Raw genomic sequence first — 14,342 nt, 5'->3', positions numbered from 1 at the left:
CAATTAATCAAGGCAAAATCATAATGTTCATAGAAGGGACTGTCATTCAGTGACACCATAATAATACCACAATATATGGTGCTGTGTGGCTTTGATGTTTGATCAGATGTTAAACACATGACTTTGAGTTTGACCTTTGAAGTTCAATAATTATAATTATTGAAGATAAAGTTTTCATTATCAGATTATCGGAACTGTGCCCACCACTGAGCGGCACCATGTGGTGCAGCTGGCACTGTTCCTGCTCAGTGGACACCGGCACGTGCATAGCCCGATGTTTTATGCACGATGTTGTGTGCGCTAATTTCGAACTGTTTCACGCTGTTTCGCCATTTTCGTCCAAACACCGTCCAAACTTTGCACTATGTGTGAAGGGACCCTTAAAGATACACCTTTGATATCACATTGATCACATTTCTGTTTGTCACATGACTTCTGACATTGGGTGAACTTCAAAGGTCAAACTCATAATAATCCGATAATGAAAACTTTATCTTCAATAATTATAATTATTGAACTGTGCCCACCACTGTTAAAGTTTTCATTATCGGATTATTGTTCCAGATAACTTTGAAAACCATTATCTGACTAATTATCTTCCGATAAAATTTTGTTCAATAACTTTTAGACCATTAACGTGGTAAACAAAAGTGAACAGATGTGTAGTTCTACCCTCTGTAAACAGAGAAGAGCTGCTTCTAGAAGAAACCGCTCTATCCTCTGCAGGCAAAGGCGAACTGGTCACCAAAAGAAAAAAAAACCCTCATTTTTTTAACCCCATACTGATATGCGGCCAATATCACCCAAGTCATCCAGAGGCATAAATTTTTAACTTATGGTCCAAATTTTAACCAAACTTATTTCGGACAAGTTATTTAAATTAACGTCACTTCTGAAGTTTTATAAAGTGAAAATATCAGATATATGTTTTCCTTTTAAAGTAATGCACTAATTTTTAAGGTTTTAGTGTGGGGCATGCTGTGTCCAGGTGCATTGTAGGTAGGGTAATATCAGTACGGTAATCTCAGTACGTTCACGACAGGAGAAATGCATTTCAGACACTCTGATCAGGACAACAGCATTAAACTCTAGTGCCTAAAACTCACGTGAATATATCCTCTCGGTTTATAGATGTTTTTATTGTTTGCTTTTATTAAATTCCACGCATCTGAAACGTAGCAAGTAGCAACACAGATTATCTGGAATTTTGTTTGCAAGTTTTCAAGGTTTCTACTGCCATCTACTGGCCAGTAGTGTTCATGGCAGTATTCAAACTGAAGCTAGGCTGGTATTTTCTCATTGTACATTCAAAAACCACACGTCGGACTCGTGGTTCCAGAAGCAAAACGTAAACAGAAGCTTTTTTGTCAAACTTAATTTACAAAAACTCTCGATGGGAGACATCAAAGTTTAAAAAAAAAATTTGAGAACTGCATTGATATGCTCTGATTGGGCTGCACTAATTATGCACTAAATATGTCTAATTTATTTTGACACCGGTTATATCAGATGGTTATCAAATTACAACTTGGCTTTTTTTTTTTTTGAAAATGCCTTTTTTTTTTTTACAAATAAAAAATGGCATATTTTACAAAAGCACATTTATCTGTAAATACCAACACATTAACATGTTGGTTTACATAGAATGAATCATCCAATCAGTGTGAGCAGAGGCACATTTTACCCAGAATGCCATCTGTCTGTGTTTGTTACAAAACTTCAGAATTAGTGCATTATTCAACATTTAAAGATATATGTTATATCTTAAGTTTGCACAAATGACAGAATTGACATTAATGGAGCTATTCTATCAGCATTCATTTTATTTATACACCAAATTATAACTCAGCACTGCTTTAGTTTCCAAGACCTCGGCCTGATGGCAGTGCTGTGATTGGGTAGAGAGCTGAGCTTTGTGGCTCCTCTCAGTTGCTTCTGTGCCTGAAGCCATGTAGTAAACAGAAGCTTCCAGCAGGGGGCAGGATGCTCAAAGCCAGAAGTGCTGACTCATTGTTTGGGTCTGTTGTTGCTTTTGATGCTTCCAATAGTGGTGTTAAAACTCAAAATCAACTTGCTAATAGTTGTAAGTGTACCGGAGACAATATTGGAATTTATCAGTTATCTGTAACTTCCGATACATTTTTGGGTGGTTTATTGTTTTAACTTTATTGAAGATAACTTTTCAGTTATCTGATTATCTGTTATCGAAGTTAATCTGTGCCCACCACTGGTGCCGCTTATGTGGAAGGAATAAAAACCAGCTGGTACGTGTGGAATCACATCGTGCGACTTATATGGAATAAATAAAAAACTAAAAACCAGCCGGGACCTGTGGGACCACATCACGCCGCTTATGGTACAATAAAAAAAAAAAAAAAAAAAAACACCACCCGGGACATGAACCTGCACCTTTCAAAACCTCTGATTGCCAGTCAGAGACTTTACCACTGAGCTACAGAGCTGTCCTTTGAAAGCTGTGGGAAGCTGTCTCATATCAGGAAGGACATGGAAGTATTACAACAAAAAAATTTAAATCCCACACCATATAAAAACATCGCATTTATCAAACGAGCAATGCAAATATGATCCATCTGTTCCTCTGGTGATGACCCATGGTCAGTGACATACAGTCATGAAATAACATGAATGAGAAGCAGTGTGCTCTGATCATGTCCACATCTACTGGTCAGGTGCGTCCAGTCGGCCACGTGCGTGTTCTGCCTGACATGCGTGTCTTGTGTACAGCGCGCCGCAGCACAGACACCGCATCATGTGGAACAGAGCTCACGTGGGTGACGTGACGGTCAGATTACCCGCTACATGTTCTGATCTGATGGTCCATTTCAACCTGGGGGGCTGTCAGCGTCCGCTCCGTGCACGCGCTCGCTTGCTGCAGCTTGTTGCCACCACAGCGATATATGTTGTTATTGATGTCCACGTAAATATCAGACACACGTGCTTCACAGTGGACAGTTGTTTGTCCATTACTGTCCAAACACAGTAGGTGTTGTCTAGCTGGAATGTCCAGAATGACAGATGACCACAGCTGCTTCTGTCGGAAGCCACGCCTCCCGTGAGTGGAGTGCACACACCCACGTGTCAGTGTGTGTGTTTGGAAAGTCACACTCGTGGGGAACTTAGACAAATTTCACAGCAGTACAACAGTGACTGTCTGCAGTCTGCTGTTGTGCCAAGAGTGCGACTGGCCACACTTTTTCTAAGTGCCATGCAGTTAGGTGTTTGTGCATGTCACCTGGAATTTGACCGGCACCTGCTGCGAGAGGGTGCGATGGGTTCGCACAGCGCACACTCTGTCTTTCAGGCCCTTGTGTGCACAAATAGTTGTAGCAACAGGTGTACAAGGTGCTGGAGACAGGGATGACATTACACGATTGTGTGCACTTCGTCCAAACTTTGCACTATGTGTGAAGGGGCCCTAAGCAGTTCCACCAATTTTCCAATGTAATTATCACCTATACAATGAGCACTGGGCCAAAAGTTTGACCTTGGCCTGTGACCTTGATATTAAACAAAATTGTCCTTGGCTGTCAATCATTCATTCCGCCATGTTTGGTCCACATCATATCACATAATATCTTCACACACAGACACAAGAATTGGGTTGTCACAATATCTGATACCAATACTAGTGAAGTTACGTGATTTTCATTACCAAATTTGATACCACTGTAAAAAATTTAATTAACCTAATAAAAAATAGAGGTCACAGAGGTCAAATAGAGGTGTGGTGTAGATAACAAAGATGTCTATACTTTTAAGCTTTAATTAACCATTAGCATATATAGTATTTATGAAATACATACAATTTGATGACCCAGACATACAACAGATTAAAAGAAATATCTACACCAGGCAATTAAGACTTCTTGTCCATAGCTTGGCTTCACATGGCTTCTAATGGTTACAGTACTCACAGGTACAGTGTGTCCAGAAAGTAGTCACAGCACTTCAGATTTTCCACATTTTATGTTGCAGCCTTATTCCAAAATGGAGCTGCTAATTTCTTATTTTTCTATTGGATGCTCCTGTTAGGGGTCACCACAGCAGATCAATCATTTCTGTCTCACCCTGTCCTCTATAACTAGGGACAGGTACTATTTTGCCAAATTAAATGTTGTGGTGTATTAATCCTTTCAAAATATGGGAACAGTTATTATGAACAAGAACAGCAGTCTGTCAAGCACATGTACAGGGGGATGAGAACTAGTCTCATCCCCCTGTACATATACATAGACTGAGCTGTGTGACTCACGATAAATAAAACCACAACTGATCAATTTTTAAAAAAAGAAAGCAGGCCTAGATTTGGTCTGATACTGACTGCTACTATCAGATCAGCACATCCCCACTGCATTGTTAATAAAACCTTGTGTATTGCAGCTGCTTATTTCCAGCAGTGTAATGCATGCACACTGGCTACACAATAATGAAACTTACAGTACCTGCATATGCAAAATAATGTTGCAAAGAAATATAGTGCTGGGAGCACAAAAATGTTTGAGGCAAATTATTGTTATACCATTTCAGTTTTAAACATGAATATTCTCAGATTCTACTCCTCCTTTTCCTCTCTGGCAGAGTCAACCAATTGCCAGTGCCTTGAAGGGTATTCCTGCACCATCCCTTCCATCTGTTTTACCCTCAGACTGTTTTTGTTTCCATTATTCTGCCTGTGCTGCCTCCCCCTTACTCCCATTCATATATAATGTTAGATTTTCCTAAGGTTTTTTTTTCCTCTCTGCTAATCTGATTAGTGTTTCAGTTAACTTTACAGTGATTTCTTGTGCAGCACAGGAAAGGATGTTATGGGTCTTCTTATGTGACCCAGGACCAGAATCAGGTCAGGTCCAAAGGGTCTGGGTCAGTTGTCCTGTGGCCACAGATTTTGGATGTGTGTATGGTTGAACGGAGCTGAGGGCTGTGAGCACACACGCTATCTGAAGTTATCATGTGTGCACAGGTGGAGAGAAAAGGCTTGAAGAACAGTGAGTACAGGGTCTGTGCATGGACTAAAAGGAGAGACCCTTACCAAAAAGTAGTATATGCAAGTATGTTTCAAGTATACTTCTAGTTTACTTTTTATATACTTATAAGTACTATTTTTTGGTAAGGGGAGGGAATGTTACCAGTGTGAGGGTGTAAATTAGCATCAGTGGCGTTTGGAGCGTCACACCTCTGTCTCTCTGTCTCTGTCCCTCAACAGTTACAGTTAATGTAGCAGTGATGCAGACACTCACCGAGCTTTACAACAACACTGCACATTCACTCATTCAAACGCATCAATGTCAGTTTGGGATTAACAAACTTGCTCAAAGGCAATTTAAAGATTTTCTGTAGTACTCCTATTCCACAGAGTGCCGTTCCATCCTTTTCATCCCGAATAGCAAACTGGGGTGCGTTTTGAAGCATCACTGTAACTTCTTGATCCATCTTCTGTCAATCTTGAACACATAGCCGGCGCCACGAGGGGGCATTTGGGGGCGATGCCCCCTCACGTCATCAACCTTGCCCCCTCGGATTTTAGAGTTATCAAAAAAATAAAAAAGAATGAAAAAGAAATACTGGAAAATACAGCAAAATATTAGTTATTCAATAATATCACGTATTTAACAAATAAACCAAATTAATTAACTAAAGTAATTAATTTTAAAACAAGCGGATATGGCGTGTGTCTGTGTTCAAGGGATTTGATAGGTTGAGGGTTGCGCTCGTCAGTGCGGCAGAGGGCGGTGCGTTTCCAACGCGTCGTGACGTCAGACGCGTCTCTTCGGAAGCAGCAAGGGGGCAGAGATTGCTACGTCACACTCTGGCTGTTTCCACAATCTGAAAAAAGTTCAGCGATTGCCGTCTTGAACTTTGGTTGCCTGAACCACAAAAAAACCTTTAAAAAAACAGCAGTAGAACGATTCTCCCATCACCCTGCTGGGAGAAGCTTTTTTCAGCTACTTTTCGGAGTGACGCCGACTGAGGGAGGACTTACGACTTGGTGGGATATCGATCGAACCGCGACAGCGGGCCAACCCACATGGAGAGAAGCCGGCCTTCAGGCATCTTTCCTGGGCAGAGCGATCCAGGCCACCGGGGTGATGGGGCAAACCCACTCAGTCTGAAATCTCCCACTTTTTGGATATATGCGAATTCCCAGTTTGCCCAACGGAGTTTAGTTCTGCAACTTTATCGAGGTGAGAATAATGTAAAAATAAAACATGACGTTTACTGAACTGTGAAGGTTTAATGATCGGCTAACGTTAGCGTAGCCTTTTAGTACAGTTGATCTGAGTGAACACATTAATTTGTAAATGGTTCAGTCTTTGTATTTTTACCAAATAAAGCTACAGCTTTTTTCAGACACCACAAAAGCTCAACTTTAAATAACTTATTTTTTCAGGTGTTTTTTTTTCCATCGTTTTTTACCGTTTTTTTTTCCTTTTTTATATATAAACTGTTTAGTGTTTCTTTATATTTAAAGAAATATTTTTATTTGTCCCAATCAGGAACATTTGCTGTGCAGACAACCAAACTTCCATTGATGAGCTGAACACCACAAAGTCCAGTTGAAAGAAAACATCTCTGCTTTTCAGCAACACCACCAGAGTTCAAAGCTGCAGAAGAGACCTTCATCTGGTCCAGAGAATCCAGCAGAACATCACCTGCTTCTAAATAAAAGGCTCTTTGAACAGCAACTATTTTATTTAAAAAAAAAGAAGCTGTTTCATTTTATATTTTAACAATAAATGAACGGATCATTAAAAATGTCCACTTAGTCTCGTCAAGAAACAGGTGGAATATGCCGGAAAGCTGCGCATGTTGGCAAAGTCACAAACGGAGGAACAAGGGAGAGAATATTTCCTTCCATAAGTAAGTGGTTTTGGTTATTGTTGTCACTTTGACCGTGATATTTGGATGATAAACAGCTGTATGTCTCCTGCCGTACCTGTGTCGCCCGATGATACGGATCATTAATTTCACTTATGTCTAGTTGATATTTTCCACTGCTAGACCAATGTCTAGTTAAAATTCTTGTTGTTAGTGACTAAAAATTGTTCGACAAGACTGGTGAGTTTTCTTTTTGCACCTTAAAATAATGAGATTAATGACCCGCGCTGTGCTGCCACACACACAGAGATGTGCACACACACACCGCTGACTTCATGAATGAAACTCGGTCAATAAAAGATAATTGTGTAAAAATATAATATATATAAATGTATTGTAATGGTTTTAGGAGCCGCGCTGCATTGAACACAGCAGCAGCTCAGCCTAGCAGCGTAGCTTGAACAGCACAGATCCGTGTAACTTTCAACACTAATATTTGAGAATGTGTGTGTGTCAGAGTAAGTTTAATACTTTCCTGACATAATTTAATGTAATTTAATTTTACTGGCTCGATATCCAGGTCAAAATGGCATTTTAACATGTATTTTGCGAACATTTTTCTATGTGTCCAGTCGCGGATCTCCACTGAAAATGCATTAACATCCGGGGACTTCGTCAATATTTTGCCCGGTTAGGAGACGTCATGTCGCTGTCCATGAAGGGACGTTTTCGTTTAGTGTGCAGTAATGGGACTGCGCTCTCTAGTTCTTATATACAGCTCCATGACTATAGTATACTATGTTACGTCATATCTGTACCGCACTTGTTGCTAACGTGCTAACGCACCGTGTAGAGACAGTCGAGTTAGTGGTGCGTGACACGTGACACATGACAGTGGTGTGCCGCAGGATTTTGTAAATATAAAAAGGGTGCCGCGGCTCAAAAAAGGTTGAAAATCACTGTGTTAGAAAACTATCCGACCTTTTTATTTTTTGCAAAAACTATATGGATCTGAATCATGTGCGCTTGCATCAGCCAAGCTTGAACCTTCGTGTGCATGTGTGCGTTTTTTCACGCCTGTCGGTTGCTTCATTTGCCTGTGAGCACGCTTTGAGTGAGCAGTCCAGCCCCCTCATTGGATTTTTATTGTGAGGAAAATGTCTGAATGATTTGGAGCTTTGCTGCATCAAATTTTACCAGAAACTGTGAGAGACAGCCAGGTGGAAACCATTCGGAAGATTCAGACGGCTTTCAGGGATGATTCTATGGGGATCACACATTTTAAGGAGTGTTACAACCGGTTTAAAGACGGCGCACAATGGCGGAGGGCATGCCGCGCTCCGAGCGGCGATCGACAGGCTGAAACAACCAGATCATTTCCAAACTGAACGCTGTGTTGATCCGGGACGTCGTCTGACTACTACAGAAATGGCAGAAGAGGTGGACATACCACTTTTTCGGCACATTCCACTGTTACAGGAGTTTTTGTCATGAAAAGACGTGGAGGAATTTGCACGTCGGGACGGAGCCACTAATGGCGCGGGACAAAAAGCAACGCCGTGATGAAGCCTCACAGGACATGTGGCATGTCCAGCTTGTCCACAATTTCTCGGATAGTCACACGACTGAAAAGCCACCGAAAGCCATCTGAATCTTCTGAATGGTGCAAGAGCTGAGCATGTTACAAACATGTTCTGTGAGACCAACACAGAGGTGCTTTTGTCCCGCGCCATTAGCGGCTCCATGGCGAATTCCTCCGCTCCTCTTTCCATGACAAAAACTCCTGTAACATTGGAATGTGCCGAAAAAGTGCTATGTCCACCTCTTCTGCCATTTCTGTAGTAGTCAGACGACGTCCCGGATCAACACAGCGTTCAGTTTGGAAATTATGTGGTTGTTTCAGCCTGTCGATCGCCGCTTGGAGTGCAGCATGCCCTCCGCCATTGTGCGCCGTCTTTAAACCAGTTGTAACACTTCTTAATCTGTGTGATACCCATAGAATTGTCCCTGAAAGCCGTCTGAATCTTCCGAATGGTTTCCACCTGGCTGTCTCTCACAGTTTCTGGAAAAATTTGATGCAGCAAAGCTCCAAATCGTTCAGACATTTTCCTCACAATAAAAATCTGACGAGGGGGCTGGACCACTGCTCACTCAAAGCGTGCTCACAGGCGAATGACGCAACCAACAGGCGTGAAAAAAACTCATGCATGCACACAAAGGTTCAAGCTTGGCTGATGCAAGCGCACATGATTCAAATCCATATAGTTTTTGCAAAAAATAAAAAGGTTGGATAGTTTTCTAACAGACCTCATATTTCATTCTGTTTTCGGAATATTTCTGGATCATGGGGCTCAGGCCCTGTAGAATAGGGATGTAACCTTTCCATAACCTTTTGAATGTGAGCCCACTTCTCTTATATGTCAAATGTTGTAGGAAAAAATGATTACATTTGGTTTTTATCGTCTACTAGCTGAGTTACCCATATTCTACGCATGGTAACAGAGATGAATTTTAGCCATGTTCTTGTATATTTCATGTCGTTTTAGTTAAGGTGTAGTAAGTTGCATTGTGTGCATGTTGTCATCATTAATTTTCATAGCACAATTTGTGACATTCACGAGACTCCAGTGAATGATGATTAAAGGTGATAGCATGTCATATCTGTAATGCTCTGGTATGCCGTACACAGGAGGTACATGTTAATTGAAAAACATGTCTTTACTTGCACACATGTGCTGGCCAGTTTGGACCCCGGACTGTTGAACAACTGAAGTCGTACATCAAGCAAGAATGGGAAAGAATTCCACCTGCAAAGCTTCAACAATTAGTGTCCTCAGTTCCCAAATGCTTATTGAATGTTGTTACAAGGAATGGTGATGTCACACAGTGGTAAACATACCACTGTCCCAGCTTTTTTGAAACATGTTGGAGGCATCCATTAAAAATGAGCAAATATTTGCACAAAAACAATAAAGTTTATCAGTTTGAACATTAAATATCTTGTCGTTGTGTTGTATTCAAATGAATATAGGTTGAAGAGGATTTGCACATCATTTTATTCTGTTTTTATTTACATTTTACACAACGTCCCAACTTCAATGGAATGGAAGCTCCAGTTCCCTAGCCTGTTTACCTTGATGGCCTAGCATATTATTCATATATTGCCATATAGCTTTACCATTACCGTGAGCTTTTTCAATTAAACCCATAAAAAAGTTAGATTTAGCCTGAGTGACTCTGTTCCTAGCTGTGGTAAAGTTTAATCTATCTGTGGCCAGACCAGACTTTAAAGAACACTTCAATAGAGAGTCCCTAACAGATATGAACCTCCTGCACTCCTCATCAACCCACGGCAGACTGTGTTTGGGATTAGACCTGGGTTTCCCTCTATGGGTAAGAGGTGCCATTATCTCCTTGACAGAACTCACAAATAAATCCCAACCACTCTCAGGGTTCACACATGCAAGGACATCACACAATTTTATGACCTTTCATAGCTAAATCTAGGTTATGTTGCTGGTTTTTAGGTATGAACTCAAACATAGATGCAAGGGACATTAGAAAAGCGTTATTTTCGTTCGTTTGCATGAGAATAAGATCACATTACGATCATTTACGATCTCCAACCTTCCTTTTCTCTCAAAAATTCTTGAAAGGGTAGTTGTAAAACAGCTAACTGATCATCTGCAGAGGAATGGTCTATTTGAAGAGTTTCAGTCAGGTTTTAGAATTCATCATAGTACAGAAACAGCATTAGTGAAGGTTACAAATGATCTTCTTATGGCCTCGGACAGTGGACTCATCTCTGTGCTTGTTCTGTTAGACCTCAGTGCTGCTTTTGATACTGTTGACCATAAAATTTTATTACAGAGATTAGAGCATGCCATAGGTATTAAAGGCACTGCGCTGCGGTGGTTTGAATCATATTTGTCTAATAGATTACAATTTGTTCATGTAAATGGGGAATCTTCTTCACAGACTAAAGTTAATTATGGAGTTCCACAAGGTTCTGTGCTAGGACCAATTTTATTCACTTTATACATGCTTCCCTTAGGCAGTATTATTAGACGGTATTGCTTAAATTTTCATTGTTACACAGATGATACCCAGCTTTATCTATCCATGAAGCCAGAGGACACACACCAATTAGCTAAACTGCAGGACTGTCTTACAGACATAAAGACATGGATGACCTCTAATTTCCTGCTTTTAAACTCAGATAAAACTGAAGTTATTGTACTTGGCCCCACAAATCTTAGAAACATGGTGTCTAACCAGATCCTTACTCTGGATGGCATTACCCTGAACTCTAGTAATACTGTGAGAAATCTTGGAGTCATTTTTGTTCAGGATATGTCATTCAAAGCGCATATTAAACAAATATGTAGGACTGCTTTTTTGCATTTACGCAATATCTCTAAAATCAGAAAGGTCTTGTCTCAGAGTGATGCTGAAAAACTAATTCATGCATTTATTTCCTCTAGGCTGGACTATTGTAATTCATTATTATCAGGTTGTCCTAAAAGTTCCCTAAAAAGCCTTCAGTTAATTCAAAATGCTGCAGCTAGAGTACTGACGGGGACTAGAAGGAGAGAGCATATCTCACCCATATTGGCCTCTCTTCATTGGCTTCCTGTTAATTCTAGAATAGAATTTAAAATTCTTCTTCTTACTTATAAGGTTTTGAATAATCAGGTCCCATCTTATCTTAGGGACCTCGTAGTACCATATCACCCCAATAGAGCGCTTCGCTCTCAGACTGCAGGCTTACTTGTAGTTCCTAGGGTTTGTAAGAGTAGAATGGGAGGCAGAGCCTTCAGCTTTCAGGCTCCTCTCCTGTGGAACCAGCTCCCAATTCAGATCAGGGAGACAGACACCCTCTCTACTTTTAAGATTAGGCTTAAAACTTTCCTTTTTGCTAAAGCTTATAGTTAGGGCTGGATCAGGTGACCCTGAACCATCCCTTAGTTATGCTGCTATAGACGTAGACTGCTGGGGGGTTCCCATGATGCATTGTTTCTTTCTCTTTTTGCTCTGTATGCACCACTCTGCATTTAATCATTAGTGATCGATCTCTGCTCCCCTCCACAGCATGTCTTTTTCCTGGTTCTCTCCCTCAGCCCCAACCAGTCCCAGCAGAAGACTGCCCCTCCCTGAGCCTGGTTCTGCTGGAGGTTTCTTCCTGTTAAAAGGGAGTTTTTCCTTCCCACTGTAGCCAAGTGCTTGCTCACAGGGGGTCGTTTTGACCATTGGGGTTTTACATAATTATTGTATGGCCTTGCCTTACAATATAAAGCGCCTTGGGGCAACTGTTTGTTGTGATTTGGCGCTATATAAAAAAATTGATTGATTGATTGATTTAGCAGATTATGGGTAGCCATTATCCTATGTTTCCTGTTTCCACTGTATTGAAAACATACTGAACTGTGATATTTTTTTTTTTTTTGCCACAAATTACATCCTTGTTTTTCTTTGCTTTTTTACATATGTCACAAGACCTTCCAAGCTAGCAAATAAATAAAATAAGCAACATGTTGTCTATAAAGCTCCTTATGCTGCATCTGATTTTCAAATCTTCTATCTTTCCATCATGCTCTCCCCTTTCTTACCATGTATCTGCCTGGATCTTTATCAGCTATGATCACACTTCTTATTTCTCACTCTCTTTGTTTCCCACAGCTGCAAATGTACAGAAGCTGGAAGTGTGTGACTTTCAGTCTCGATTAGGAATGGAAAGATGAAAATTTCAACAACCACTGAACACAGAGGAGAGAGGAAGAAGGGAGTGACGAAGGAGGCTACAAATTTGACTATAGCCTAAGCACGTCTGTATTTATGCAAGGTCACTGGCTGCACGCATTTCTGCGTCATGTCTCGTGCCTCTATTCTCTTTATTTTGGCAGCTCGATTCCTCATAGACACTCAGATTTTCGGATGTTTTAGTTTTTCATTACGACATGCTGATTTTGAATGCAGACCTGTGCAGGTGTGAGTCTATATTCAAGTTTTCTGGAGTGCACATTGATGGGCCGGCTGTTTACGGGGAGTTACATAGTGGTTTGAGCTTCCTGTGCCCCCCCCATCAACGCTCGCCGGTTGACGTGAGCCGTGTAACAATACTCTCTGTTTCCATGACAACTACCTGCTGCTGTCCTACCCTCATCTCTCTCTCCCTTCCTTTTCTGCTCTGTCTGTCTCCTTCTCTCCCTCTCAGTTGTCTGCTCTTTTCTCTGCACACTTGTTATTTCAAGGTCAAAGAGGGTCACAGTAAGATACAGAAAAGGAGCTGAAAGTGTTGAAAAAAGGTTAACAAAGAGTGAAAAAAATCATAGAAGGCTGATGAACAACAACAACAAAAAAATCGCCCGTACATTTCTTTCTTTCATTCCATTTTGGCATTAAGGATTTCAGACATCTGCCTCATTCAAGCAGTCTTGGCTTAAAAATGCTCGCCGCTGTTCAGAACCTCAGCTCTGACTCAAGGGCCTCCGACGACAGGTTGTGTCCTGCTGACGCTGTGGTGAACCATATCTTCTCTGCTATTTGCAATAAAAACAAAATAAGAGCGATGAAGTAGGCCAGATTATGTTTGGGCTCATTAACATGTCGCATTGAACGAGCAGCAAACAAAACAAATGCTGCCTGCACCGCTTGAACCGCTCACTAAATGAGCCTGAATCTCACTCTCATACTGTATTTCCAAGATCTTTTTGCCCTTTCACAGAGATTCATAAAGAATTCATTTCTCACAAAAGTAGTCTATTTTTTTTAGAAGAAAGGATTGCCCTTCAAATATATATGGATAATTTTATGAATAAAGCCAATACTTTAAATCTCACACACACACACACACACACACACACACACACACACACACACACACACACACACACACACACACACACACACACACACACACACACACACACACACACACACACACTTATCCAAAATTGGGTCACGGGGGCTGGAGCCCATCCCAGCAGTCATAGGGTGTGAGGCGGGGTACACCCTGGACAGGATGCCAGTCTGCTGCAGGGCCACATACAGACAAACAAACATATACATATCTGCACACACACCTCCAGACAATTTAAAGTTTCCAATCCACCTAACTGCATGTCTATGGATGTGGGAGGAAGCCGGAGCACCCGGAGAGAACCCACAGAACATAGAGACCATGCAAACTCCACACAAAAAGCCCACAGGTGGGAATCGATGTCATGACCTTCTTGCTGGGAGGCAACAGTGCTAACCACTAAGTCACTGTGCTGCCCCACTTTAAATCTATTCAACAAAATTTCTGTTTTCGTCATCAACTGCTGTAAAAAGTAGACATTTTCTTTTCGGTCAGAGTCCATCACAGGTTTGGTAGCATGTTTAAATAACTTCTGTGGAGATACGTTTAGAGCACTGACCTTACTAGCACCAGGGAGAAGGTGAAGCTTAACGTACGGATCAGCCAGCCCATTGGAGTCCATGGCTTTCAGTCCCTGCAGAAACAA

The 14,342-nt window shown here is 41.2% G+C and overlaps 1 protein-coding gene across 3 annotated transcripts in view; it reads right to left on the bottom strand.

The window, feature by feature from the left end:
- The window catches only part of doc2d (double C2-like domains, delta), a 152,973-nt gene that overhangs the window by 102,461 nt on the left and 36,170 nt on the right, over nucleotides 1–14,342 (bottom strand). For all 3 annotated transcript variants that reach the window (XM_034188563.1, XM_034188564.1, XM_034188565.1), the window contains exon 4: nucleotides 14,256–14,330. In XM_034188563.1, coding sequence (XP_034044454.1) covers nucleotides 14,256–14,330 — 75 coding nt within the window. The remainder of the gene's footprint in view (nucleotides 1–14,255; nucleotides 14,331–14,342) is intronic.

Source organism: Thalassophryne amazonica, chromosome 15, assembly GCF_902500255.1.
Source record: "Thalassophryne amazonica chromosome 15, fThaAma1.1, whole genome shotgun sequence".
NCBI classification, from domain to species: domain Eukaryota; kingdom Metazoa; phylum Chordata; class Actinopteri; order Batrachoidiformes; family Batrachoididae; genus Thalassophryne; species Thalassophryne amazonica.
Note: the sequence above shows the minus strand (reverse complement) of the source record. Positions and strands in the feature narration are given on the sequence as shown.